At 44.6% G+C, this 15,410-nt stretch overlaps 1 protein-coding gene across 3 annotated transcripts in view; it reads left to right on the top strand.

Annotated features, from left to right (window-relative positions):
* Window positions 1-12,871, top strand: part of Manba (mannosidase beta) — a 68,690-nt gene extending 55,819 nt beyond the window's left edge. Inside the window, exons 14-17 of one of the 3 annotated variants that reach the window (XM_041651094.1) lie at window positions 4,341-4,485; window positions 7,548-7,690; window positions 8,410-8,667; window positions 11,677-12,871. In XM_041651094.1, the coding sequence (XP_041507028.1) occupies window positions 4,341-4,485; window positions 7,548-7,690; window positions 8,410-8,667; window positions 11,677-11,901 (771 nt within the window). In that variant the 3' untranslated portion in view covers window positions 11,902-12,871. Of the gene's footprint in view, window positions 1-4,340; window positions 4,486-7,547; window positions 7,691-8,409; window positions 8,668-8,940; window positions 9,049-11,676 lie in introns of those variants that run through there. The other 2 variants (XM_041651103.1, XM_041651107.1) reach the window with 2 other exon arrangements.
* Window positions 12,872-15,410: the final 2,539 nt, after the last annotated feature.

Raw genomic sequence — 15,410 nt, 5'->3', positions numbered from 1 at the left:
CCTATCAGCGTTTTGATTCTGGGTCCTTACCAGAATTTCCCATTAAACTCTGCTTACTGCTTACTAGGGTTTTCCCCCCTAGCCTGTTCCCCCAAACTTTCCCAAACTCTTTCTGCAAAAGAGTTAAAGTTTCCCTGTAGCATCTCTGCTGTAGCAATGACTACCCGCTTCATTGTGCCATTTTTTTTTCCTGCATTAGGTTTTTCATCACCAGCAAATATCTAAGATGAAAACCTTAGGAAGAGAAAGGCTTTTTTGGTTTGAAATTTTAAAGGTTTCAGTCTATGACTGGCTGGGCCCATTCCATTGGGTAGCCCATCACCAAATTAACATGCTTACCTCAAGACCAGGAAGTGAAAGTTAGGGGTTCCACAGTCCTTTTTGAGGGGATACCCTCTAATGATACTTAAGACCTCTATTAGTTCTTACGTCTTAAAATTTCTAGCAGCTATCTAGTATCAAGTTGGGGACCAAACCTTTGAACACTTAATATATTTATTTAAACCACAAATGACTCTTAAACATTATTCCTGACTGGTGAAAACTGGTTTGGGTAAAATGAGATTCATGTTATTGGGCTGACACTCTCTGCATGTACGATCTGCTACCCTACTCTAGAGCCCGAGTGTTCCAAAGTCTTGGCTGCTCTTCTCCATGCCGATTTCCATGTACGATAGGCTCCTAGAGAATTGGTGTGGCTTCCTTTCACACAGCAACGGGGTGGAGAGATGGCTCGGCAGTGAAGAGCACTTGTTGCTCTTGCAGAGGACCTGGGTTTGATTTCCAGCACCCACATCGTGGTTCACAACCATATGTAACTCCGGTTCCAGGAGATCCGATACCGTCTTCTGACCTCCACAGACACCAAGCATGCACATACATGCAGACGGCACTCACACATACAATAATAAAATAAATAAATCTCAGAAAAATTAAAAATAAAGATTTTTGAATTGCAATGTATGCTAATGAGATTGCAAAAGAGTTTAGAGCCAGGTGAATAATCTGGACCTCATTGGAGGTTTTTTTTTTTTTTTTTTTTTTTGCTTCTCCCTGAAAAAAAAAAAATCAAATTTCTCCTAAATAAAAAGGAAAAGCATGCTAGGTCCATCAACGCCACTGGGAAAGTATCTAGTTGTGGCTTGTTTTAGAGTCAATCAAGCGTACGTTACTCTATATTTCATAGCTTTGTCCTGACAGTTTCATCTCTGCCTGAAATAGGTGATTTCTCTACTTACCTTGGCATGTGCCAATATCTTGTATTATGCCTCATCCTGGTGTTCGCTTTTCTCTTAATCACCTTAATTTATAAATCTAGATTGAAGGGCTGTAGCTTCTATCCCGGATGCCTCAAATGGTCCACTTCTTCCAGATCCTAACTCATAAATTGAGGCTGATTCTGGTCTCGGGGCTATTCTCAGAGTGTTCCGTGCTCATTAACCTTGTTGGCATGTCAGAAATGGTCCAGCCTTTGGGGATACTGTGGGTCCTGGGCGTTCTGGAATCTTGAGTTGTTTCTCAGAAGCGTAATGGAGACTTCCTGCCCGGCTGGTGAACCCTCCTTCATACATAGTCCATGAAGCAATGAATGATTCATGAATCTCAGGGTGAGAAGAGATTTCTGGCCAGTCAGAGCATTGCTTGTGTGAGTTACATTGGCAGGGGCCTTAACTGATATTGTCCCCACAGGCCACGTGTAGCATGGTTATAAAAGCATTATTTGGAGGTCCAGTGATTAAAGTAGATTTGGATATTATTTTTATTTTTAATTGATTTTTATTGAGCTCTACATTTTTCTCTGCTCCCCTCGATGTCGATATTATTAGGAAATCCTGAAACCAAATGGGTTGCTTTCCATGCTGTCGAACGGTTAAATCTTTATTTTTCATGTGTGTTCGTGTGTGTATGGTGTGCATGTATGATGTATGTCCATGTGCATGTAGGTGCATGTGTGTGTGTGACTGGAGTTGACACTGGGTGTTTTCCTCCACTGCAGTCTGCTTCACTGAGGCAGGGCTCTTGCGGAACCCCGGAGCTTACTGATTTCAGCTTGCTTTGGGGAATCCCCCCCGTTTCTGCTCCCCAGTGCTAGGATTACCGGCAGCTGACGTGGCTTTCCACATTTACGTGGGCACTAGGGATCTGAACTGCAGTCCTCCGGCTTGCACGTGCTTTACCCACGAAGCCAGCTCCTCATGCCCGAGGTTAGAACAAGGGTATTTAGTGCAGACCCCAGCCCTGACACACCCTCCCCCATCTGTCTCCACTAAGCCCTCACTTCTTGGCTGCTTCTCTTCACAGGACATTCTAGAAATCGCTTTGCTAAGTTGATTTGGTACAGTAACTCAATACACGTGCAGAGGCTTACTCTGGGGGCGGGGGAACTCAGATTATACACAGGTGTCAAGGTCTCAAAGTAGATAAATCCTGCTCTGTTTAGTTCAGACGAGAATTTATTTTTTAACAAGGAACTTGGCTGGAGATCCTGAGTCAAATTGCAGATTAGCTTGACTGACAGAACAACTCTTTGGTTTATTTGTTTTATTTCAGCCCCTCTGAGCTATATTTAGACCAACACATTCCAAGTGTACACCGTGGTCATTATGGACTGTCACCAGTGCTGCTTGCTGCAGATTTTTTTTTTTTAAACTGTCCTATGGCACACTTTCTGGCTGTCACTGCTGTGTTCCTCAGCAAGCTGGCTCAGGATAAGACAGCTGTGTCTTAAGCAGCTCAGCAGATAGCATTCTTTAGTAGACACTCTGTCAACTCTGTGAATGCCTCTCTCGATCCTTCTAGTCTGCCTAGCCGCTTCTCCGTGCAGAAATCCTAGTGGCATTTTGGGAATGCAAGTTGGCCCCATCACTCTTTCCCCTTATAGCATCCGAGGACTTCAGTTACTTTTAGGATACAGTAGACCTTTGCCATGCTTTCCGTGGCTTCTCTGGTCAGGGTGTGAATTCCTACCAGGTTCTTCCATTGCTCAAGGCTGTCTCAGCCCAGGCCCCCTTAGCCTGCTTTCTGTTCTTAGCTAGTTCACACACAGCCACATACATGCAGACATACACACACACAGACAGACAGACACACACACACACACACACACACAGCCCACAGACATTGTTATCTCTAGTTGGAAGATTCTGCTCTATTCTCTTAGGACAGTCCTTACTTTTCCAACTAAGCCCTTTGGCTGTACCACAGAAGCTGATAGCACTGGCCTGTCTTCTGTACGAGGTAGTAAGTGCCATGAGGGTAGGCTATATCCTCTTTTCTGCTTGGATAGAGGTTTAGCATCATGAACATATGTACTGTCAATACTCACTATTTATTAGATGACCAAGACTTCACCCTTCCAGAAAAGGGTACCTGACTCATGCGAGCAGTAACCTGATGACTCCTTCCTCTCCTTCCAGCCTACCACTGTCTAAAAGCTCTTCCTTCATCTGAGATTTGTTATTTGTAGAAGTGATCTGTACTTCGTTTTCTAGTGGCCAGGAAGGTTTCTTTTTCTCTTTCTGGAGTGACTCACATCCTGTTCTCTGAGTGAAATTGCATTGCTCTGACCACCTCTCCAGGATCTCTGGCCACCCATGAGCCCCTCCTGAGCAGAAGTCCAAGCTCAGACCACAAGATGCAGTATCAGGAAAAGCTGCAGTAGGAAGCGCTGGTTTTTCAGAAGCGGTGGGAGGAGTTAAGGACTTGCCTGGAGTTTGTCCATGCCTCGTAAACAAGAACGAGATGTTCTCCGTTCGTTGGTATAATACCATCTGTCCTGCTCAAATAAAGAAGTGGCAGCAAAAAGAAATAGTAGGTTGGTTATCAAAAACCGTGATGTGGAAGGTTAGCTTGAGTAGAAAAAAGAGACTGAATAGTTTACTTATAACAACAATGTTTTTCTTACAGTGTTTTTCTAATAAAAGCTTTTTTTTTTAAACTATGATTGTATTTGTAAAATCTGCTGTTGCAAAAACAACCTGATGTTGGTCACATGCAGCATTGGTTCTGGAATAATAATTTTTGCTTTCCTTCATTGTCTGCATCATTACTGGCTTTTATATCATCCTGTTTCCTTTGTCATTCACTGATATAAAAAATAAAAATGCCCCCCCCCCGCATTGTAGACAAGTTTCTCTCATGCTAAGGAACTAGCTCCAGATTTAATAAAAAATAATATATCCCTAATGCTAATCCAGTTTTCTAGTTTCTCCAGTTTACTCTAAAAAATGAGCAAGCAAGCAAGCAAGCAAACCAACCAACCGTCTCAAACCTGTAATTTCTGAACTCTAAATAGCCAGCATCAAACAATAACATTTATGTGTGACTATCTCTCGGGTCAGGTGATGCAGGCCCAGTGCATCAAGACAGAAACTGAATTCTACATGCGCAGCCGCAGCGAGATAGTGGACGGAGAAGGCCACACCATGGGGGCACTGTATTGGCAGCTGAATGATATCTGGCAGGCTCCTTCCTGGGCCTCTCTTGGTAAGTGTTTCTTTGTGCAAGAGAAATCAATGCCTGTGTGGAGAGGGACTGGGACAGCATGGAGCCTGAGGAATCAGATTACCCCAAGGAGAACTGGGCCAAAGAGGCTGTTCCCTGACCCTGCTCTGTGAACTCACCACGCAGCTGCCCCTAACAGTATTTCCATGAGCTTGCTATGCTGGGCAAAGCAGGGTGGTGAAGAGTGTGTTCAGAGATTCCAGGTGTGATATGGGGTGGAATGGTGTGTGTGTGTGCGCGCGCGCGTGTGTGCACGTGTGTGTGTGTACATGGGTCAGAGTTAGACATGAGCTGTCCTGTCAATCTCTAGCTTACTTTCCCCCCACTGAACATGGCGGTCTTGAGCTGATGATTCAGTGAGGCTGGCCAGCCAACAAGCCCAGGGAACCTCAGTCTCTGCCTTCCCAGTGCTGGACGTGCTGGTGTGCCAAGGTTTTCACATGGATGCTGACCTTCTGAACTTGCAGGGCCAGCAATTTACGAACTGAGCCATCTCCCCAGTCCCCACTGCATAGCATTTTGAATTTATTTAAGAGGGCTTTTCAGGGCCCAAAGGGCATTGATCTTGTTCTGTGTGGGAGAATTCTGCCAAGTAGATTGGTTCGTGTAATGTCAAAGTTTCTCATTTGCTGACTCTGACTCAAGTCTGTAAAATCCCTGTTAGATGGCTCTGTTTGTGTCTTGGAAAAGGTAGTGGAGTCAGAAATGCAGGTCAGAAAGGTTGCCAGCTGAATCGTTTCAACGAGAAATTGGTTATGTGACTGGAATGGGATTTGTGTTTTCATCTGTTTTTGTACCTTTAGAAAGTTACAAGGACCATACTGGGTCTCCGACCCCCAGAAGCAGAAATAACGGGATGCTATAAAGTGAAAGAGTGTGTGGCCATCTTGTAGTCTGTCCATTCTGATGGCTGTCTCTCATGAGACTGTAGTTCCTCCAGGAGCTGTCTCCTGCCAGCAGAAAAATGTCCCCAGTAGAAATCCACCGGGCTGGCTTCTCCAGACCACACTTCTCCTGCCAGTTGCTATTTTAAGAAGAACAGGAACCATTGGGAATGAAATATTAAAACTTGAAAATTTGCAAACCATGAAAGAAATTGGTTTGTATCTTTATTCCGCCTCCACAGTTTGCAGCATACATTGTGTTACCACCTCCCCATCCCTGTCCTCCCCATGGAGACAGCTGTGCACCGCTGAGCTCCGGGCTCTGTCCTAGGCGCCCTATGGCACAACATGCTGGAAGCACTGTGCTCTGGTTTTGCAAGTAAGAAAGCAGTCCACGGAGGTTAGGCAGCAAGCTCAATGTCCTGTGGCCCAGTAAGCACCACACACTGAATCACTTCTGTTTTTATTTAAATACAGTCTATTAATCACTCCACTGTCATTGATTTATTGCTTCAAAGTGGCTTAGTCACCAAATTGCTTTATAATTGACAAAAAAAATGGACGATCAGGATGTTTTTCTAAAAATTGTGCAGCTGGAAAAAAATGTTATCTGTTTAGTTAATTAAAATCTTTACGTCATTTCTCCCTCCTCCAGATAGTAGCTAACAACATTTTCTAGAAAGTTCACTTCCTATTTTAGCAAAATTAAAATTTACTTTATACACATCAACCTCCTTGAGAAGGTTTTTTTCCCCACCTTTTTTTTTTTCCTTTTTGTTTCTGGCCTCCAGAAATGGTTCTTTATTGGGGAGAATCTTCATTCTCAGACAGACATTGAGAAAAGAAGAGAATAGAAGATTAGGTGTGAAGCTGTGGTGGTTTGAACGAGAAATGCCCCCAGAGGCTCATGTGTTTAAACACTTAGCCCCCAGCCGACAGCACTGTCTGGAGACCTTACAGAACCTCTAGGAGGTGTAGCCTTGCTAGAGGAAGTCTGTCACCGGAGGTTTTATAGTCTCATCCCTCTTCCTGCTTCTTCTCTCTGCTTCCCACGTGTGGCTAAAATGTGGTCAATCAGCTTTCCCTGCCCTGTAGACTCTCTCTGGAACCTCAAGCCAAAACAGATCCTTTCTTTTCTAAGTTGCTTTTGGTGGTGATATTTTAATAGCGATTCAAATATAATCGATACAGGAGGCTTATCCTACTAGACATCTGAACAAGGCATGGAATTCTACAAGTCTTGACAATTTTGCATTGTATTCGAGGAGGGTTTTTTTTTTTTTGGTAGGAGGTATTATTAATTGCCGTGGATTTGGCTGTTTAGTCTGACTGTGAAAGCCGTTTTGTATAGTAACTGTTTTGCTTTGCTTAGGAGATTTTGTACCTACAGGAAAGGAGACCGAAGTCTAGATATTTCTTATGAATGAGAATTTGCAACAAGCATCTTTTCCTGGTACTACTAATTTGCTTTTTTATGTGCGTGTAGGAAAAAAGAACCTTGGGAGGCAGCATACTGGTGCACTTTTGTAATTCCAACTCTTAAAATTGCAGGAGGCTAAGGTTATAAGACCCAGGGTTTAAGTCTAGCCTGGATCTTGTGTTAAACAAACAAACAAATCAAAAGAGTATTGATGTACTCTACTGAGCTTCTGGAAGCAAGGTTACCTCTGAGAAAGAGCTATCTTGGAGTAAAATCTGGGCTCAAGATACCATGGCCAGCATGTTTCAATTAAGCCCTTGCATCTTTCTTCCTTTGGGAAATAAGCCATTGCAACCCGCCTGCCTTATCTTTCCACTGTTGTGAGGTTGACATGAAACAGTCTCCAGAACTGATGGACAGGTCCCCGAGCACCCCTGAGTCCCCCACAAAACAGACTCCGTCACATGTGTTCCTTAAAAAACCCCAACAAGGCGGGGGGTGGTGGGCATGCCTTTAATCCCAGCACTTGGGAGGCAGAGGCAGGCGGATCTCTGTGAGTTCGAGACCAGCCTGGTCTACAAGAGCTAGTTCCAGGACAGGCTCCAAAACCGCAGAGAAACCCTGTCTCGAAAAAAACAAAACAAAACAAAACAAAACTGACAAGCCCTGCTCGCTGCTCATGTGGAGCCTGACCTGACTGCTTGTTCCTGGTATCTCCTGACTCTCTGGGCTCTTTTCAGAGTATGGAGGAAAATGGAAAATGCTGCATTACTTTGCTCGGCGTTTCTTCGCTCCGCTGCTGCCAGTGGGTTTTGAAGATAAAGGTGTGTTTTATGTCTATGGTGTGTCAGATCTTCACAGAGACTACAAAACAAGGCTCACTGTGAGTTATTTGGATTGTGTGTGTGTGTGTCTCTCTAAGGTTGAAGGGAACTTTTCGATGACTTCTTGATGGAACACTCTTTTGGGGACATATCAACATGCTGCTAGTGTTTGTAACATAAGCCGGGCTGTGTAGACAGTCAGTGTTCAGGCTAACAGCCGCTATGCATTACATAACCCGAGCAAGGCTGTTATCATCTTGAGGATTCGGTTCCTTCCACTGTCAGATAATACTCATCTCCTTCAGTATTGTGGATGACAAACGAATAGAAGAATTACGTGTAAACCTCAAAGTGCTATGCAAATAGAAGACCCTAATGTGAGAAGCTGGTACTAGTCCAGATTTCAGTTAAAAGGGCGTGTAATGTTGAAATCAGCGAAGCTGTCTGGAATAGGAATATAGAAAGATACACTGTGTTTAAGTAAAAAGAAAGACTTAGGAACCCTTGGGTGCCTGCAGTTTAGGTGATACCACTAACGCTAGAAATAAGTCCTGTCTGTAGAAAACCTGCCATGTGCCAGGTTTTCTCAATGGAGTTCTCCTCATGAAGACATGGATCCTGGGAAGCTGAGCAATTAGTTACTTGGCTAGAACTTAAGTGGCTGAGATGAAGGCTCGGGGTTTAGTCACCTGGTTCCGATCCTCTGTTGCCCAGTCAGTATTACTCTGTAACAGACAGCAGCTAGCAAGAACGGTCACTGTTGCTCTTTTCTCCCTAGGTGAGGCTCCATACCTGGAGCTCCCTGACACCTTTGTGCTCTGTTGTGACTTCAAGCGCTGTGATGAAAGCAGGGGAGGCTGCGATTCTCTACCAGGAGCCGGTGCCTGATCTGCTGAAGAGATGCGGGGGCTGTACAAGGGAAAGCTGTGTGGTTTCCTTCCACCTTTCTACTCACGCTGACCTCTTCAGTCCAACCAACTACCATTTCCTGTCCTCCCTTAAGGACGCCCAAGGGCTGGTCAAGGCCAACATCACTGTAAGTATCTCTTGTCTGGGGTGCCAGTGCCCTATGGGGTATTCCTTCTCTTGGGCTAGCTAGCTGTGTCCTGGTCCTCTCCTGCTTCCGTCTTTGTGCTCTTAATTTGAGGATGGCTCCTCTCCTCCTGCTGGATGCTAAGACTAAGCAGTCTTTATTTCTACCTCAGGATTTGTTTTTTGTTTTTGTTTGTTTTTGTTTTTGTTTATCGAGATAGGGTTTCTCTATAGCTTTTAGCCTGTCCTGGAACTAGCTCTTGTACAATCTTCACAGAGATCCACCTGCCCCTGCCTCACGAGTGCTGGGATTAAAGGCGTGTGCCACCACCTGCCCGGCTTCAGGATTTGTTTGTAATTGATGTCTGACACCTGCGCTTCCCTGGTCCCTTTCCCTGGTGGGGATAGGATGGAGGAATGAGAGGTGCCATAAGCCACCTTTGCAGATTGCATCTCCGCTGGGCTCCAGGCTGTGTTCTAGGTGTGCTACTGCCTAAGCCCTGGCTTCTGCCACTTCCCCGAAGTGCTGTGCTCTTGTTTTGCAAGTGCAGAAGCTGTCCACAGAGGGTTCAGCAGAAAACTCAGTGTCCTGTGACCCAGGAAGCACTGGAGGTTAGTTGGTTGAGTTCACTCCAGTTTGGACTCTTTAAATACACTCTTTATTAATCACTTTATTGCCTTTGATTTATTGCTTCAAAGTCACTTAATCACCGAATCTCTTTATAATTGGCAAGGAAAATAAAAGATAATCAGCTTATGTTTTTCTCAAAATGATGCAGCTGGTAAACTTGGCACCTGTCTAGTTGATTAAAGACCTTTCCTTCCTTTTCTCCCTTCGTGTAAAACCTGACAAAAATATTCTAGAAAGTTTTATTCTCTGTTTCAGCCAAATTTAAATTTGTTACACAGTTTACTCTATTGAAATTTTTAAAATTGGCTTAAGAAATGATAATATAAAGACACTAATTTTTTCAAAAGAAGTTAAAACCACCAAAAACATACCTTCTTTCCAAATTAATAGTGAAATTATCACGTGACCACGTCTAAGCCCTCTGGAAACACTCAGGTTGGAATAGAGATAAGAAAGTTGGCATGCGCTTATGGCATTTTTTAAATTTTTTAAACAGCAAAGCAAGAAACAACTTGTAGTATTTTTATGAGGAAATGTCCCCAAACGCTCACATCTTTGAGCTTTTGGTTCCCAGGTAATGATATAGTGTTTGGGGAGATTTCAGAGGTGCAGTCCTCTTGGAGGAAGCGTGTCCCTGGAGGTGGGCTCTGAGACTTTAAAGCCTTACGCCATTTCTAGTTTGTTCTCCATGCTTGGTGCTTGTGGTTTAAGATATGAGCCCTCCAGTTCTGTTCCTGCTGCTGTCCTTGCTGCTTGCAGCCATGCCCCTGCTCTGCCGTGGGATCTTGACACTCTTCTGTATGTTACGTTGGGTGTGGTGTTTTGTCACAACCACGGAAGAGCCACCGTGTACAACCATGGCAAAGGCAACTGGAAACGGACACAGTCACCCTCTATCAGCTTAGGGTTTGAATCAAATTGGTTAGTTGTTGTTGGAGAGATGGTTCAGTTGTCCAAGTGCTAGCAAACATCCAGAAGCCAAGTCAAAAGTCAACTGTGGCAGCCAGTACCTGAAATCCCAGCATTATGGAGGCAGAGTCAGGGAGGATTCCTGAGCCTTGCTCGTCAGACAGCCTCGCTGAATTGAAGAGCTCTAGGCTTATTTAGGGAAAGACCCTGCTGCTGGGAATAATCTTTTTGTACCCTGTGAAGATGTATCATTCTGATTGGTTTAATAAAAGTTGAATGGCCAATAGCGAGGCCGGATTTCCAGGCGCACAGGATGATGGAGAAGAAGTGGCATGGGCGGTACCAGAGTAAAGGAGGTGAAACAATGCGGCAGAAGGTAGATTGAGAAAAATGGGTTAGCTTAAGTTGTACGAGCTAGTTAGTAATAAGTCTAAGCTATTGACCGAGCTTTTATAATTAATAAGTCTCTGTTGTCATTATTGTTGAGTTGACGGTCCTGGCAGAAAGGCGCACCTACACCCTGTCTCAAAAAAATAAAGTGAATGAGCAGAAGGCTACTTGGCCTCACTCTGTGTCCTCATTGTGCTTGTGTGTGTGTGTGTGTGTGTGTGTGTGTGCGCGCGCGCGCGTGCACACACGTGCATATATACACACACGCATACACACACACCTAAAGGATTTAACTTTTAAAAAATTATTTATTTTTTTTTTCTTAGCTAAACTTTGGTTTACTTCATGCTAATTGGGGTAAAGTAGCAGAAGGGCTTACGCCTTGTTCTTCTAGTGATGTTGGTTATCAGTTATTGTCTGGGGTGCCGAGTGTGTGTATCTCTGTTAACCCAGAGTTCAAGTTCAAACCCCAACTCTGCTGTAAAGCACACAGAGGTGTGACCTTTGGTTCTAAAGCAGGCATCAGAGAGAGCAAGGCCCTGGAGCTTTGGCCTTGCAGCAGTAGTAGCCAAGGCTTCTCTGGTGCCTCCTGGCCTGGCTGGGTGAGCTCTGTCTGCATTGGGGGCTTCACTGGAAGAGAAGGTGCCATGATTTGGGGGCATGAGACATAGCTTCATACCTGAGTCTAGAGGCTCTGTGGTTATGCTCTGCAGCCAGCTATGCTCTTTGACAGTCACTTAAGCCACCCAAATGCCAAGTGTCCCTTTCTTGGTGATATCCTAATAACGGTTCATAGAGATACAAAGCACTCAACGTCTCAAGAGAGATTTTCCTTAGTAATTGGCATTTATGCATTTCCTGGGCTTGAGAAGACAATTTGGTAATTTTCCACAGACTGAAATAATTTTTCAGGTATTGTCAAGTGTCATAACTGCACAGACAAATATATGACTTGGAAGTTAGACCAAGGGATTTGGAAATGCCGTTTTTATTAGGCTCACATAAATGCCTGTCAGATGCAGAGATGTAAACTGCAGTTCTTTCTCTTCCTTTATTTTTTTTATCTTTTTTTAATTTTTTCAGGTCACCATCTCTCAGAAGGGTGATTTATTTGTGTTTGATCTGAGAACTTCTGCCGTCGCTCCCTTTGTTTGGTTGGATGTAGGGAGCATCCCAGGAAGATTCAGTGATAACGGCTTCCTCATGATCGAGAAGATGCGCTCTGTACTGTTTTATCCTTGGAAGCTCACCAGCAAGAGTGAGCTGCAGCAGGCTTTCACTGTGACCTCCCTGACAGATACCTACTGAAGCCACGTGGCTGGATTTCAGCAGACTCTGGGAACGAAGCCTCGCTAAAGCATGACTGGAGAGAAAGGCAGCCTGAGGTAAAGTGGAGAAGCCTCGGCATATCTGCTAGCTGGTGTGCGCCGACTCTTCACGCGTCCAGTTAGTACAATAGATGATTTTAAAGATGTTTGATCACCCAGGCGATGCCCTTGGACAAGGTCATGCCCAGGTGTTCTTGAGTCTCCCAGGGTTGTGGTTTCAGAACTTTGTCCCATAGCTAAGGCATAACTAGAAGGGTTACACAACTTGATGATCTTTTAGGGAGATTGTGACAGACATGGTGGTGTGCATTCATGGAACTAAACGGGGAGGTTCTAAAGTAATGTAGGGCTTTCATAGCGGTATCCCTGAAGACAAAGTATGTGGCTATTATTGCCAGAGGAAATGGGAGCTCAGATGTTACAGTAGAGAATGCGTGATGGCAGCCATATTGGTTGCTGTTGGTAGACAGTGGAGGGGCTCGATGGTTGCCATGTGATTGCCATCTTTGACATAGGATTCCTTTTCTCATAAAAGTGATCTTTCTTTAAAAATTAGTGTAGGCCGGCTATGCTCGTACCTCCCTGTAGTCCCAGCACTCTGGAGGCAGAGGCAGGGGGGCTCACAAATTCCATGTTGGCCCTGGCTGCACTGTGGAATTTTTCACCTGTCTTGGCCCTAAGCTTTCATGTGAGCGTTAGTCTTAACACTGATTCTGATGAGCTTTCTAATCCAAACGGGTGAGCTTCATTTAAATTCATTGATTCTGGTACGGAATTGGCAAACAGGGTTAATAAGCAGCCAATTTGGGTATAGGTTCAGGGACTTTTGGTACCTCTTTTGTATTTTTTCTATATGATTAAAATTATATACAAAGCTACAGGTTATACAAATTGCATTGGCAACTTGATTGTTCGTCCGTGCTCTGTTTCACCATTTAATAAACATCCCATTGTGTATAATGTTGCACTGAACATTTCTGCTTGATAAATGAGAGAATTTGAAGAATATAAACAGATTACTAGAAAGCATTCATAATTGCTTAGTGGGATGGACAGGCGATGAATATTTCTCTTTAAATCTAAGACTCATTAAGTAATGGTTTTGTTTTTAAAACCAAGAAACACTAAGTCAGGAAAGCCTAAAAAGAAGGTAAATACCTCAGTACTACAGGTTCTTCAATCCTTTTCTTCAGTACCCAAGACTTTTCTCATTTTACAGACACAGAAAAAAGAACACAGACTCTCTCTCTCTCTCTCTCTCTCTCTCTCTCTCTCTCTCTCTCACACACACAAACACACACACACACACACACACACACACACACACACGCTGCTCAGGGACTGCCCCTTGCTGAGGGCAGCAGAGACCCTTACTCTTCCATAACTGGGGGGCGGGGGTTCCTTGTGAGAAGCCTGTGAAGTGGGCTTGGAAGTTGATAGACTGATTAGCATCCATACCCAGTCTGCGTACCATAGGAGAACAAGTATGAAATGGCTTAATTTTAAATGTGTGGCACCAAATGTGGAGGTTCTGAGGCAATAGCATGGGAGATGCTACCTACCAAAGATGAAGTGTGTCACCCCAGGGGACTCGAGAGCTCCTGTTTCCTCTGACAATAATAACCAGGACTAGAGAGATGGCTTGAATGTTAAGAGCCCTTGCTGCTCTTCCAGAGGACCAGAGTTAAGTTCCCAGCACTCTTGCTAGACCTCGCTCGACTGTACCTTCAGGTCAAAGGGGTCTGATACCCTTTCTGGCCTCTGTAGACATCTGCACGCATATGGCATGCATGACCAAACATTCATGCACACATATACATGCACTTATTTTTAAAAAGTACGAGGCTTTTTCAGGGGAACTTATTGCATGATTCTCTAGTGTGAATTTTGCAGACGATAGCATCGTGTCACCATGTTGGCCACGCTTCGTAATGTTTACATTGGGTTGATACCCAGATGAATTCTGCAACCTGAATGAAATGACGTAACTTCCGTCTTCTCTATTCTTGTAGTAAAATGGGATCAGTAGTCCTTCTTATTTTTGCACAATAAGTGAATCAATTTCACTCAAAGCTGTGGCTTCAGAGACAGCAGGACTGCTAGCCACACTTCTCATGCTCAAATCCACATTCCAAGGCTTTTTAACTGGAGGACTGTGGGCAGTAGCTTTAGTTCTCTTTGGCTGAACACAGTATGGACGCTGTTAGGGGATGGCAGTAGCCAGCTATTCTTCCAGACAGCCTGGGCATGGCTTAGATAGGTTTTTTGTCACAGTTGCTGTAGTGGAGTCTAATATGGTCACTCTTGGGTTTGGGTTTCTGAGTTCGCTTGCTGTCCTTGGTCTTCATGGAAACAGTAGACAAAGGCAGAAAAGAGCAGGGTCAGGTCTCGCTGACCCAACCTCGCCAAGTCCATTCCAGGTCAGCCTGCGCAGGGGTGGCTCCTCCCATCCCCAGACACAGAACTATAAAGGAGTAACTTTCTCCTTTGCTTTCACTGTGGTTCTTTTTCCTCTCTGCCTTCCTGCTGGACTTTTTATTGTGGGACTTTGTTACACCAGGAAAGTCACTTACAAATCAAGCAGTATGATCTTCTCTATTGGAATGAAGGTGACCTGGAGGAACAAAGGGATGTTTTCCAAATTCTTAAAGTGATAAAGACCTGAAACAGGACAGTTGTCTCCCCCACCCCCCCACTCCCACATACCCCTGTTTAACTCTGCTATGCTGCCCAGGTGAAGGGCAGGATCCACTTTCCCAAGTGCTGCAGCTGGTGAGGGGGAGGGGCCAGTTCCCTCGCCCACAGGAGACAGGGCAATGGGGAGGCATTGTCCCCTGGTCCTCACCACCCCACCACTTGGCAGACGAGGGGTGTGGCCAGCTCTTCCACTCTCACACCCTCAGGGACAGCTCACTCACACCTTCACCAACAGAGTCAGCTCCACTGTGCTACCCAGGTGAGGTGCAAGGCCTGTTTTACTGATTGCTACAGCTGGTGAGGGGTGGGGCTGGCTCCCTTGGCTATCACAGGCAGCAAGGGGCAAGGGGTAAATTAATCAATATTCTAATAACTTTCTTACCCAAAAGGATAATCTGCCTCAGTGTCCCTTTTGAGTCCCATACTCAAAATCTTTCAGGAAGGCCATCTTAATCAGCTATTTAGGAAAGCTGCTTTTGGAAAACTCACGATAAAAGTGAAAACAATTCAAATGGGTCTCTAAAGTCTTTCTTTGTCATTAATGCGTAAGGAAGAACACGAGCTCATCTGGCCAGCTAGGCCAGGCTCTGCTGTAAAAACAGAGGGTTGACTAACCTGCCAAGACGTCTTTGAGACCTTGTACAGGAGCCAAACAAAAATTGGCTTTGCAGAAATAATGCCATTGGGTCGTTCGTTGTCTCATGTTTGAGAAATATCTGTCCTTGTGTTTGTAGACAAGGGCCACCAAATTATTATTGCCGTAAAGGGTGCAATAATAATGTAGTTGGATTC

This window comes from Microtus oregoni, unplaced genomic scaffold (genome assembly GCF_018167655.1).
Source record: "Microtus oregoni isolate MIOR12 unplaced genomic scaffold, Mior012 000000F_ref0000247, whole genome shotgun sequence".
Lineage (NCBI taxonomy): Eukaryota > Metazoa > Chordata > Mammalia > Rodentia > Cricetidae > Microtus > Microtus oregoni.
The sequence above is the reverse complement of the archived record's forward strand: the minus strand, read 5'-3'. Positions and strand labels throughout refer to the sequence as shown.